We start from the raw sequence: 14,230 nt of genomic DNA, 5'->3' as shown, positions 1-14,230 counted from the left end.
CTGCCAAGTTTTGGAATAATTCGTTATGCAGCTATATATATATTTTATATATATTATATATATAAAATATATATTTTTTTGAGATAGGGTCTTGCTGTGTCACTCAGGCTAGAGAGCAGTGGCACAATCTCAACTCACTGCAACCTCTGCTTCCTTGGCTTATGAGATCCTCTCACCTCAGCCCCCTGAGTAGCTGGGACTACAGGCGTGCAGTCCCACACCCAGCTAATTTTTTAATTTTTTGTAGAGATGGGTAGAGACCATGTTCATCAGGCTGGTCTCGAACTCCTGGGCTCAAGTGATCCGTCCGCCTTGGCCTCCCAAAGTGCTGGGATTCCAGGTGTGACCCACCACACCCCGCCAGCAATAGATAATTAAGACGCATGTTTAAGATAAATGTGTCCTATCTCCTCCATCATCCCATTTCAATAGGAAAAGCCCTTGGCCAGCCATAAAGCGTGCATGAATATGAGGTACAATGCTTCCTATCCCATTTTCTCTCCCCAGCTTTCTGATGGCGACCAGCACATACCTCTGGGTTTGTTCAAACCTGTTGCTCTCCAGTAACACAGTGTGGTCTGTGGGTCTTTGAGCTGAGTCTGCGCTGGCCCATCTCATATGCTCCCAGTTGATGACTTCCCCCAGAGATGTTGGTGTTTTCATCAGTACTTCCACCAGCAATTCTCTGGGTCGGTGTCAGAACCATGTAATAATAAGTTTTTGAAATGTTCAGGAAGTGAAGTCAGCTAAGAAACAAATTTGGCTTTCTGAGACCTTTCCCATCTCCGCTGATCTGGGCAGGCCTCCCTGCAGTGTGGAGAGGACCTGTCAACTATACTCTGAGAATAAAGATTTCTTTTTTTAAAAAAAATCTCATCTTTTCCCTGGAGTGGAAAGGCAGCTAATAGCATTCAGATATTTTGAGATGAAACTGTTACCATGGGAATGTTTCCATATCTCTCCCTTAATAATGATGGGTAGAAACAATGAACAGTACAGCTCTTAGAATTCTAGAGATAAAGGAAACAAGGGGAGAAAAATGAAAGCTGGAAAAACAGATCCCCCTGAAGGACTGATTATCTCACTCAAAACTCTGCTCTGGCTGCATTCTAGGTGAATGTGGGGAGTTTGTAGGTCAGCAGTTTTTCTCCAAGGTTCAGGGTTCCCATATAGGAGGGAGATCAGTGATCCTGCGGTGGGTGGGGGCTGATTCTTCAGTAATTGCTGGTAAGGGGGTGAAGCTGGTCTCTCCTTCTGAGGCTCTGTGTGCAGGGTGGGGAGTGGAGGAGGAAAACTGAAGAGCTAACAAATCCAGATGCTTCTAAATACTTCTCCATCTTTGTCCTGGCAAGAGGTCAAAGCACTTGAGGAACTGCTCCTCCCTAGGGCCTCAGACTGTACCCTGAAAGTAGAAGCATGCTGGCACACATTTTCATCTTGTAGTTCCAGAATTTCCTATGCTGGACTGTCCTCTACAAGGGCTCAGGGATAATTTCTTAACCAGGAAGGCACCTCCTCCTCCATCCACTGCTTGAAGCACTGTAGGGGTCCCCTCAGGTCATTGTCAGCTGAGCTCCTGTTTCTCCAGGACTTTGAGAAATCAAAGGACAGATGACTCATTAATGAGCAAAATAATTTATCTCCTGTGACAGGCATTTCACCTTGTCTGCCATAGCCTCATACTCTCTCTCAGAAGGATTTATTTGCCTTGGTTGTTTTTACTTTTTGAGAAGGGTCATCCAAATAGAGCCATCCTGCCTATAAAATGAATGGAAATCCAACCCATTAGCTGGGAATTTAAGAACTCATGTTGAATGTGTCAAGATAGGCAGATTGGGTATCCCCTTATTGTAAGCACCCCTTAAATATCTCAAAGATGAAAGAAATGGGTACCATCCCACCAAGCACCCCTGCACACTGTGAACTCACCTAAGGTGAGAACTGCCTGTTCACCGAAATCTTTAACTGTCAATTCCCCGCCTCCACCCCTGACCTAAGTTTGCTTGGAATGTCAGCATCTAGGGATTTCTTTTCTGTTCTTGAGATCTTTAGTTAAAATACAACATAAGCAGCACTTGAACTGTCTCTTGGTGGTAGCACCTGAAAGCTAATCTTTATAGGAATGTAGCTTAAGGAGCAGAAACCGTATTGGGTTCGGTGAACAACTAGAGAACTAAGTGTCTTCTTTCTCTGAAGCATCTACTAAAGCAATACATATGGTTGTCCCTGTCTCTCACACCCTCCGGAACCCACATTTTCTGTTCTAAAATTTGTGATCCACAAAGAGAAAAGCAGTTTAAACATTTGATCTAGCATAAATATAAGCTCAGCAGAGGGAGCGCGGCAAGAGGTTCTAAACATAGGTGGCTCCACAGCACAGAGAAACCAGCCAGGAGACACCCAGGCAAGCGTCCTTGGCTGACTTCCCAGGTCCCTTGGCTTTGGGCTTTCCATGGTCCTGACCACATAAGGAAGGCTCTCTCTGCAGGTGACAGGCATCTCCCAATTCTTTCTTGCTGACTGCTGTGCTGGTAGGGCCTCTTCATTTGGGCTTGGGAGGTCATTTTTGGCAAACAGTAACTCTCATTCCCAAAATGTGGATCCTAAAATGTGGAAGAATCCTGATGACAATGTAAGATGCTACAGCTGCACCTGGCTGGTGGCAGAGTTATAATCTGGTACATGTTTCAGCTGCCACTTATATATAACAGGTGAGCACAGCGTTCATGTTGCTTGAAATGAACAACTATTCTGTTCCAAGCACATTATTACACAGCATATTTTTTCAAGTTCAGCTGTACTTGACAGTTTTTATAGAAAGTATGTGTCTCGATTTTTACATACCAAACTGGAGGAAATTTATCCAGTGAAGTGATTACTGATCTTTAGCCCCAGAAGTGTGAGGCACACAGGCACCTGAATTCTTTCAGGCCAAATGAAACTAAATATTCTTTATGTATGAATTGTTATGGTGCAAGGTGAACACCACCTCCTCCATAAAAGCTTTCTGGGAGCTCCTCAATAGGAGGAAATCTCCCCTCTGCTCGAATTCCCATTGCACTTGATTTTTTTGTTTGTTTGTTTTTGAGATGGAGTCTCGCTCTTTCGCCCAGGCTATAGTGCAATGGCGCAACCTCCACCTCCCAGGTTCAAGCGATTCTCCTGCCTCAGCCTCCCGAGCAGCTGGGATTACAGGCATCTGCCATCATGCCCGGCTAATTTTTGTATTTTTGTAGAGATGGGGTTTCACCATGTTGGCCAGGCTGGTCTTTAACTCCAGACCTCAGGTGATCCACCTGCCTCGGCCTCCCAAGGTGCTGGGATTACAGGCGTGAGCCACTGCGCCTGGCCTGCACTTGATTTTATCTCTTATAGTTCTTATTTTTCTACCTATAGTAGACACTTATTTACATATTACCTCTCCCTATTGTATTGGAAGATCTTTGAATCAGGCACCTCCCCCATAACTATTTCATCTCTATTTCTCGCGACATGCAGCCCAGCACTTTATACAAAGGAGGCTCCAAGTACGTTTCTGAAGGAAAGAACAACCAAGCAGAACAGAATCCCTCGTGATAAACTAAGTGTAGCAGTAGAAGAGAGATCACTGAGCCCCGGCCAAGAGGCCTAGTTGACCAGACGACTTGAAGAAAGGCTCAGACCCCAAGTCTGAAGCCTGTGACCCCTGGCTCTGAATGGTGCAAGTCCCTGACATTCTGTCATTGATTTTGTGGATGCCCTTCCCCACAGCTCAGTTGTTAGAGCCAGCTCTGTAGGAAATATTTTGGTTGTCCTTTAGCTTTATTTCCTCACTCAGTCCAATAAGCTGCACTGACTTTCATAGAGTTTTAAGGCAAATGGCTTAAAGTTCATTTATTTGTCCATTTACTCATTGATTCAAAACATATTTACTGAGCATCAACTATGTACCAAGTATTGTTCTAGGCCCTGAATATAAAGTGGTGATTAAGACAGTCAAAGACCTACTCCTTTTTTTTTTTTTTGAGACGGAGTTTTGCTCTTTTATGCCCAGGCTGGAGTGCACTGGCACGATCTCGGCTCACCGCAACCTCCGCCTCCAGGTTCAAGCAATTCTCCTGCCTCAGCCTCCTGAGTAGCTGGGATTACAGGCATGCACCACCACGCCTGGCTAATTTTGTATTTTTATTAGAGACGGGGTTTCTCCATGTTGGTCAGGCTGGTCTCGAATTCCTGACCTTAGGTGATCCATCCACCTCAGCCTCCCAAAGTGCTGGGATTACAGGCATGAGCCACCGCGCCCGGCCCAAAGCCCTACTCTTATAGAGTCTACATTGAAGCAGAGGGAGACCCTCAACAAATGAAGGAGCACACGTGGATAAGGAAGGAAGGGAGGGAGAGAGGGAACAAGAGAGGGAGGGAGGGAGGGAGGATGGAACAGAGGGAGGAAGGAAGGGAGTAAGGGAGGGAGGGAGGATGGAAGGGAGGGAGGTAGGGAGAGGGAACGAGAGAGGGAGGGAGGAAGGGAGGGAGTAAGGGAGGGAGGGAGAGAGGGAACGAGAGAGGGAGGGAGGGAGGGTGGAAGGGAGGTAATGAGATAGGATGAAATGGAGGGAGGGAGGATGGCTGGTGGTGAGATGCTGACAATCAGGGTGATGTCAGATAGAGTTTTTGTTTGTTTGTTTGTTTTGAGACAGAGTCTCGCTTTGTCGCCCAGGCTGGAGTTCAGTGGTGTGATCTCAGTTCACTGCAACCTCTGCCACCTGGGTTCAAGTGATTCTCCTGCTTCAGCCTCCCGAGTGGCTGGGATTACAGGCACCCGCCACCATGCCCAGCTAATTTTTGTATTTTTAGTAGAGATGGGGTTTCACCATGTTGGTCAGGCTGGTCTCGAACTCCTGGCCTCAAGTGATCCACCCGCCTCAGCCTCCTAAAGTGCTGGGATTACAGGTGTGAACCACCACGCCTGACTGTCAGATTGAGTTTCTAGATGGTTTCTTTACATGATCTGGAAAGGCTCCACTTTGAGGAGGTAACATTTAAACTGAGATGTAAGTGACAAGCATGAGACAGCTTTTCAAAAAAAGAGGGAAGAGCGTTTCAAGCAGAGAATAGCCAGTGCAAAGGCTCTGAAGGAAGCAGGCAATGGGTCCGGAAACAGGTCAGAGAAGCAGGCAAGGAACAGCATGGTCAGGCTTTAAAAAGCAGGACAAGGGCCAGGCGCGGTGGCTCACGCCTGCAATCCCAGCACTTTGGGAGGCCGAGGCAGGCAGATCACGAGGTCAGGAGATCGAGACCATCCTGGCTAACATGGTGAAACCCCGTCTCTACTAAAAATAGAAAAAATTAGCCGGGTGTGGTGGTGGGCGCCAGTAGTCCCAGCTACTCGGGAGGCTGAAGCAGGAGAATGGCGTGAACCTGGGAGGTGGAGCTTGCAGTGAGCCGAGATCACACTACTGCACTCCAGCCTGGGCGACAGAGCGAGACTCTGTCTCAAAAATAAATAAATAAATAAAATAAAAAATAAAAAAGCAGGACAAGGAAACTGGGTTTTATTTAAGTGTGACAAGAAGACAATGAAAGAATTTAAGTGTAGGAGTGGCAAGATGGCTGCTTAAAGAGAATGGATTTTGGAAGGAAAAGAAGAAACTGGGAAACTGCTGCAGCCATTAGGAGGTTACCCCGCATTTATTCCAGGTGAGAAGTTGTGATGGGCTGGCCCTGGGTGGTAGGAATGGAGATGGAGATAAGTGGACAGATAAATGTTTTGGAAGTAGAGTCAACAGGACGGGGACGATCGGGAAAGGGGCAGTTACTGCTGGGTATGAAGAGTTCTGTTTAAGGTGCTTCAGATATCCATGAAGAAACAGCAGGCAAGAAACTAGAATCAGTTGGTTGGGGGCAGTGGCTCACGCCTGTAATCCCAGTACTTTGGGAAGCTGAGGTGGGCAGATCACCTAAGGTCAAGAGTTTGAGATTAGCCTGGCCAACATGGCAAAACTCCATCTCTACTAAAAATACAAAAAATTAGCTGGACGTGGTAGCGGGCGTCTGTAATCCCAGCTACTTGGGAGGCTGAGACAGGAGAATTGCTTGAACCTGGGAGGTGGAGGTTACAGTGAGCCAAGATCACGCCATTGCACTCTAGCCTGGGTGACAGAGCAAGATTATGTCTCAAAAAGAAAAAGAAAAAGAAAAAAATAAACTAGAAGCAGAGTGTGGATTTCTGGAATGAGGTCAGGGCTGGTGATAGCAATTTAGGAGTTGCAGCTGGATTGTATTTGAAGTCCAGGGGCTGCTAGTAGCAATGAGCTACACCTAATGCCAGAATCTCTGTTTCTAAATAACCATTCTCTAATCAAAGGAACCAGAGTTCCTTGGAGAAATGATTGATGTTGGGACAAGGGCAAGTAAAGTACAGGATGAGGATGGGAAGTAAACAAGTTGCTTGGAACATCTTGTGATGCCTAGAAGTAAGGAAGTGCTCAGAAATAATGGGGTACATGTTGACGAGTGCAGGGGCCAGCTTGAAGGAGCTCCCGATGGCCCAATCTGGGATAAGAACAGGATGAGCAAAACTGAACAACAAAATAAAAAACAGTAGTAATGTGTTATGGAGGCCAGGCGCAGTGGCTCACGCCTGTAATCCTAGCACTTTGGGAGGCCGAGGTGGGCGGATCACGAGGTCAGGAGATCGAGACCAGCCTGACCAACATGGTGAAACCTCATCTCTACTAAAAATATAAAAATTAGCTGGGCGTGGTGGCACACGCCTGTAGTCCCAGCTACTCAGGAGGCTGAGGCAGGAGAATCGCTTGAACCCGGGAGGCAGAGGTTGCAGTGAGCCGAGATCATGCCACTGCACTCCCGCCTGGGTGACAGAGTGAAACTCCATCTCGAAAAAAAAAAAAAAAAAGAAAAGAGTAATGTGTTATGACCTATAGGATAAAGTAAATATCCATCATATAAATAAATATCAAATAAATAAATAAGTCAATGGGGGACGGACACTCTTTTACTGTATAACTCCAATTAATAAATACAGGGGGAATAACTTTAGTAGAAAATTGGGAAATACTGCAGTAATAAATGTTCTGGGCAAGATCAGCAATTGTCAAAACCACAGCGACACCATTTCACACTCACTAGAATATTAAATAGTTACAAAAACCAAGACAGGTAAGTGTTGGTGAGGAGGTGGAGGAACTAGAACCCTCACATATTGCTGGTGAAAATGTGAAATGTGCAGCCACTTTGGAAAACAGTTTGGCTTTTCCTCAAAATAATAAACACAGAGTTACTCAATGACCCAGCCATTCCATTCCCAGGTATATACCCTAGGGAAATGAAAATATACATCCACACCAAAACTTGTACACAGAAAAACAAAACACAAAATGAAAATGAAAAAACCAACCTGTGCACAAATGTTCATAGCAGCATTATTCATAACAGTAAAAAATTAGAAACAATCCCAATGTGCATCAACTGAAGATAAAAATATGACATATCCATACAACAGAATATTATTCAGCAGTAAAAAGGAGTAAAGTACTGGTATATGCTACAAAACGGATGAATCTTGAAAACTTTATGCTAAGTGAAATAAGCCAGTCACAAAAGGCCACAGGCTGTACGATTCCATTTATAAGAAATACCCCAAAGGAGCGAGTCCTGTGATTACTTTTGTAACTTTGTTTTGAATGTTTCAAATTATTTCAACACAAAAAGTTTAAAAATCAGGGCCGGGGCGCGGTGGCTCACACCTATAATCCCAGAACTTCGGGAGGCCAAGGTGGGCTGATTGCTTAAGCCCAGGAGTTGGACACCAGCCTGGGCAACATGGCAAAACCCTGTCTCTACAAAACAATATTGAAAGTTAGCCTGGCATGGTGGTGCACATCTGTAGTCCCAGCTACTAGGAGGAGGAGGTGGGAGAATGGCTTGAACTCAGGAGGCGGAGGTTGCAGTGAGCTGAGATTGAGCCACTGCATTCCAGCCTAGGCAACAGAGTGGAACGCTGTCAAAAAAAAAAAAAAGGTTAAAAAATCAAAATCAAGGTGCTGAATGAGATCACCTAGAGACAAAGTCTAGATAGGAAAGATAAGGAAACTCAGGACAGAACCTTGGGGTACTCGAGTATCCTAGAGGTTGAGCAGAGGTCGGGCAGCCCACAAGACTGAGAAAGGAGCCAGTGAAATAAGGAAATTCAACTGTTTGTGCTGCCTGCCGAGACAATAAGGGTACGGGACATTTTACTGGCCCCTGCTATGGTCTGAATATATCCCCCCCACCCCGGTTTCTTATGTTGAAATCCTAACCTCCAAGGTGACAGTATTAGGTGAGGCCTTTTGGGAGGTGATTAGGCCATGAGGGTAGAGCCCTCATGAATGGGATTAGTTGCCCTTATAAAATAGGCCCAAGGGAACTTTTTGCCCCTTCTACCATGTAAGGACACAGTGAGAAGGTGACATCTGTGAACCAGGAATCGAGCCCTCACAAGACACTGCATCTGCTGGTACCTTAATCTTGGACCTCCCAGCCTCCAGAACTGTGAGAAATAAATTAGTGTTGTTTATAAGCTGCCCAGTTTATGGTATTTTGTTACATTGTTATGGCAGCCTGAATAGGCTAAGACAGCTCCAATACTCAAGAGAATCAAGACATTTCTCAGATACATTTAGGAAAAAAAAACTGGCTGCCATCCATGCCTCTCCCACTCCCCAGATGCAGTGGTGCAGCTCTGCTCAAGTGCAGGAGGAAGGGCAGAGGGCTGCCATCCTGTGGGCCTTGATGTGGGATGCAGACCTCCTATTCTCCTGACAAGGGGACGGGGAAATAACACCCCCCAGGAACAGATCTCAGTAAATGTGCACAATCCCAATCTTCATTGTTTAGGAGGGAAACAGAAAGTTCAAGTAACTTGCACATGAAATGTGGAAAAGTTGGGATTTAAACTCAGATCTTAGCTCTTAACTCAATCCTTTACTACTGCCCGACCCATAATCTAGTGAATTTCCACTACCACTAAGAGATCATTTAGCTTCCAGGGCTGCTAGTCAGTTCTTTCCACATGGACTCAGTGACTGAGTAAAGCTGCTTCTCAAGAAAGGGTTGTGTAAATCAAGAAAATGAAATTACAGGCCAGATGCGGTGGCTCACGCCTGTAATCCCAGCACTTTGGGAGGCCAGGGTGGGCAGATCACGAGGTCAAGAGATCGAGACCATCCTGGCCAACATGGTGAAACCCCATCTCTACTCCTCAGTTATCTGTACCTGAAATAAACCTTCAAAGCAATGCTTCTTCACACAACTGCCTTATTCATTAAGGCACTGCAGCAAACAGCCTCAGAATTGCCCATTTGAAAGACAATGCTGAGGAGCTAGTGGTCTTGCAGATTCCAGGCGATTTGAGCTCTAGCTAGGATACAAGGCAATTCAAGCTCCAGCTAGGATGATCGAGGTTGTTTGCAACGACCGTCTGGGGAAGAAGGTCCATGTTAAATGCAACACGGATGATAACATCGGGGACCTTAAGAAGCTGATTGCAGCCTAAACTGGCACCCGTTGGAACAAGATTGTCCTGAAGAAGTGGTACACAATTTTTAAGGACCATGTGTCTCTGGGGGACTATGAAATCCACAATGGGATGAACCTGGAGCTTTATAATTAAAAGATGAGAATCCTCATCTTCCTGCTGTCCCACTCTCCTCTCCCATCCTCACCCCACACACTGGGATAGATGCTTGTTTGTAAAAACTCACCTTAATAAAGACTTAGATGTTGAAAAAATAAAAATAAAAAATAAAAGACAATGCTTTGGGAAGCTGAGGCGGGCGGATCACCTGAGGTCAGGAGTTTGAGACCAGCCTGGCCAACATGGTGAAACCCTGTCTCTACTAAAAATTAAAAAAAAAAAAAAATTAGCCGGGCATGGTGGTGGGCGCCTGTAGTCCCAGCTAGTTGGGAGGCTGAGGTTGCAATGAGCCATGATTGTGCCACTGCACTCTAGCCTGGGCGACAGAGCAAGACTCTGTCTCAAAAGAAAAAAAAAAAAAAAAGACAATCCAACTGGTGTAAAGTGAAAGATCTCCTTTCGACTCTCAAGTTCCTATTTTCTTCATTTCTCGTTAGTACTCTTAAAGCTTGCATCTCCTGAGCAAACTGTAAAAGCCAGAAAAAGCCTTTTCTTGTGTTCACATTATTTTCTCACATTCACTAGTCTCTAAAGTGGATGCAAAATGAAGAAAAATAGGCCAGGCCTGGTGGCTCATACCTATAATCCCAGCACTTTGGGAAGCTGAGACGGAAGGATCACTTGAGCTCTGGAGTTTGAGACCAGCCTGTGCAACAGAGTGAGACCTCATCGCTACCAAAAAAAATTTTTTAAAAATTAGCCAGGTGTGGTGGCACATGCCTGTAGTCCCAGCTACTTGGAGGCTGAGGAGGGTGGATTGCTTGGGCGCACAAGGTCAAGGTTGCAGTGAGCTGTGATTACGCCCCTGCATTCCAGCCCTGGCAACAGAGCAAGACTCTGTCTCCAAAAGAAAGAAAAAACCCGTATGTGCCTGTAGGTTAAAGATGAGAAAACAGTGAGCATTCCCTCTACTAAATCCGCCCCAACTGGAGTGATTGACAAGTGAGGAAAGGGGCTAGCTTAGCAAGGGGGTGTGTCCAGAGCAAGTGCAAGATAGGGCAGTGGCCCCCTGCCTTCTTCTGAACCAAAGAAATGTAACGTCCCCAAATGAAAAGATGGAGAGAGAATATCTAAATATATAAACACACCACTTATTAACTCTTGGTAAGCTAGCTTCTTACCTCTGCTTCTCACAAACACAACAATCTATAAAGCATATTCATTTAAAGCAGTATTTCAGACAAACTAGAAAAGAACTTGGAAAAAATTAACTGTCATTGCAAACTATACAACGGACATAAATTTGGTAAGTGGGAAATTCTCAGAAAATAATAAAAAATGAGGAGTCAGGCCGGGTGTGGTGGCTCACACCTGTAATCCCAGCACTGTGGGAGGCTGAGATGGAAGGATCACTTGAGGCCAGGAATTCAAGGATGCGGTGAGCTATGATCATGCCACTGCACTTCAGCCTGAGCAACAGAGTAAGACCTTGTCTTATCAAAAAATAAAAAATAAAAAATGAAGTGTCATGTTATTTTGCAAGCTAGTAAGTTATACTGTTACTAGTTGCTCAAGAAGTGTGATCTTGTAAGAAAATGTCCCTCAGAATGGCAAAGAGGAAAAATCATGTTAAAGGAGAAAATAAACATGCAAACAATAGCAGAAACCATATTAACTAGCTATGTGTAGGAGAAAACAATTGGCCTTTTACCAGAATACATTTCTCTACAACTTTTAAATAAATTTCCTCATATATATAAATCATACTTGACCTTTTTCCTAATTTTTTTTTTTTTTTTTTTTTTTTTTTTTTGAGGTGTAGTTTCGCTCTTGTTGCCCAGGCTGGAGTGCAACGGCGTGATCTTGGCTCACTGCAATCTCCGCCTCCTCCCAGGTTCAAACGATTCTCCTGCCTCAGCCTCCCAAGTAGCTGGGATTACAGGCATGTGCCACCATGCCCAGCTAATGTTTTGTATTTAGTAGGGACAGGGTTTCACCATGTTGGTCAGGCTGGTCTCAAACTCCTGACCTCAGGTGATCCATCCACCTCGGCCTCCCAAAGTGCTGGGATTACACGACTGAGCCACCACTCCCGGATGAGTATTCCTTTTACACAAAATAATTTTCAATATGAGAGATAGAAACCAGAGGACTTCACTCACATCTGTACAGAAATTTTTACTTTAGATGACAAAAGAACTCAAGATCACAGTACACAGCAGTTATTTATTTAAATACTTGAAAAGGCTGATGATGGAAAAAATAGGTTTATCATGAGAGTTTATATTCATTAGATTTTATCATTTAAAAAATTACTGCCTCTAGGTTATCCTAGCCTGATATAGAACACTTGGTGACACATGCAGTTACTGTAATATACTATAACAGACACAGCCATTATAGAATGATTTACACTTGGGATGAAATTCAACAGTAGTAAGGGTGACTCTTTATTTAAACTAAAAACATTGGTAATATACAAATTGTTTTTTTTTTTTTTCATTTCATTGAAAGGGCTATAAAATTCAACATACTGACAAAGAAGCAACATAATCACATAGATAACATCTCTGCTAATTGCTTTTACCTCACTTCACCCTTAAAGGTGAGCTGCACACTCAGCTACACAATTTTCTAGACTGTGCAATGGCTTCAAGGCTGGCCTACCACAACTGACTGAAAAAATGTCATGTTGGTAAGCTGACACTGACTTGTATGTTTTTAAAAACGGAGAGAGAATGGCAAATTGTGCCTTATGTCCTTATAGAACCCAAAGGGTCATTCTGAGTAAATGTGAAATAAATAAAGTGATCCATGAGTAAATACAATCTCTGGGCTAACTTAAACCTAGGAGAGTGAGCCAAGTGAGCACTAACAATACCATTTAGAAATGTCTAGAAACATCATTTCTAGAACTCAGCTTGGGAGACCATATCTTGCCTGAATATGTACATATATTTACAAAATATTCCCTTTTGGCCTCTGGAATTTAGCCATTTTAGTTTGGCTGTTAGCTGTTTTCTTTCCATATGCTAGCCAATACTGCAGTTATAACTATCATTAAAATACTCTTATGCATGAATTACAAATATTAATAAAGTAACTCTGCATGTATAAATATCTCAATATTTCTAGCAGAACTTAAAGCATTCAGAATGTACGTAAAAGTATTTGTTTTTGGTAGGGACAGTATTTCTTTTTATATCATCGCTGTTTCAATAATGCTTTGTACATAGCAAAGCCCAAAACTGCAAAAACAGTAGCACCAAAACTTGCTCGAAGCCAAAACGTGGAGCTCTTGAGGTCAGCTTGTGTCACGTGCCTGCAGTCAGAAAATGTAATTATTATTTAAAACATGATTAGTAGGAAAACCCTATACCAGTTATTTAGCAGTCTACTTTTAGGGAAGTATTGGCACACTTGTCAAGCTAATTGCATACAGTAATGCTTATCAAAAACATTGATCAATATAGCCATGTATATAATTACTTAATCATTACTTTAAGAAAATGACATAATGTAGACACTAATAAAGATAATTAGCTACTTTGTGGGAGTAGACATCTAAATTTGTAAACTTTTTTTCACACAGGAAATGAAGTTAGACGAATCAATCTAGCATTTTATAATACCATCACGGTCCTTCAAAATGAAAATTAAGGCGGTGTTCCCACAATTTTGAGGATCATATTCATGGTTAAATAATGTGCAATCTCCTATCCCCAGGAACTGAAAGCTATTTTGTAAGCAGTTAAGTGACAAGTGACAATACTTTTCTAAGAGAAATGATTAAAGTCAACTTTGGAAACACTGAGCCTCATAAAAATTTACAAAAAAACCCCCAAAAAACCCGAAGGGGGAGGGGAGGATTTACCAGTTTGCATTAATTTGGTTACTGCTAATTAAAGAGAAAAAAACCAATCCCTGGTGTTAGTCAGACAGGCAGTGATAATGATACCAACTAACAGACATAATGTAATGTGATGGATTGAAAGGCAATGACATAAAAGAAGCCATAGTACGCATGACAAGAACAGGGACAGCCTGTACGCCACAAACTGAGTTGTGAGCATGCTCAGTAAGTACCCTCAAGAGTCTCAAGTATGACAGCTTATCATGAAGAGGATAAAGCTCTAAAGAAAAGGTCGGAACATTTTATTTAAATGTCACTGAAGTCTTAGTTACTAAGTGAACACAATTGAGATGATGTAGAAAACTTAAAAAATTGGCCGGGTGCAGTGGCTCATGCCTGTAATCCCAGCACTTTAGGAGGCTGAGGCGGGTGGATCACCTGAGGTCAGGAGTTCGAGACTGGCCTGGCCAACATGGTGAAACCCCGTCTCTACTAAAACTATAAAAAGTGGCCGGGCATGGCGGTGGGTGTCTGTAATCCCAGCTACTCGGGAGGCTGAGGCAGGAGAATTGCTTGAACCTAGTAGATGGAGGTTGCAGTGAGCCAACACAGTGCCACTGCACTCCAGCCTGGGTGACAGAGTGAGACTCCATCGCAAAAAAAAAAAAAAAAAAAAAAAAAGAAAAGAAAAGAAAACTTACAAAATTAAGAACTTAGAGAGACTGTCTAGTTTAGGTTATTTTATAACTAAGTTAAACAGA

The 14,230-nt window shown here is 43.6% G+C and overlaps 1 protein-coding gene and 1 pseudogene across 9 annotated transcripts in view; one reads left to right on the top strand and one right to left on the bottom strand.

Moving 5' to 3' along the window:
* Positions 1–14,230, bottom strand: part of RHOT1 (ras homolog family member T1) — a 107,021-nt gene that overhangs the window by 9,279 nt on the left and 83,512 nt on the right. For 6 of the 9 annotated variants that reach the window (XM_055257606.2, XM_055257609.2, XM_055257605.2 and 3 more), the window contains one exon: positions 11,823–12,938. The exons of 2 other annotated variants lie outside the window; for them this stretch is intronic. In XM_055257606.2, coding sequence (XP_055113581.2) covers positions 12,821–12,938 — 118 coding nt within the window. In that variant the 3' untranslated portion in view covers positions 11,823–12,820. Of the gene's footprint in view, positions 1–11,822; positions 12,939–14,230 lie in introns of those variants that run through there. One more of the 9 variants, XR_008653164.2, reaches the window with a different exon arrangement.
* On the top strand, positions 9,326–9,671 carry LOC129470157 (ubiquitin-like protein 5; annotated as a pseudogene).

The sequence above is a fragment of the Symphalangus syndactylus genome, chromosome 20 (genome assembly GCF_028878055.3).
Source record: "Symphalangus syndactylus isolate Jambi chromosome 20, NHGRI_mSymSyn1-v2.1_pri, whole genome shotgun sequence".
In the NCBI taxonomy this organism is placed as follows: Eukaryota; Metazoa; Chordata; class Mammalia; order Primates; family Hylobatidae; genus Symphalangus; species Symphalangus syndactylus.
The sequence above is the reverse complement of the archived record's forward strand: the minus strand, read 5'-3'. Positions and strand labels throughout refer to the sequence as shown.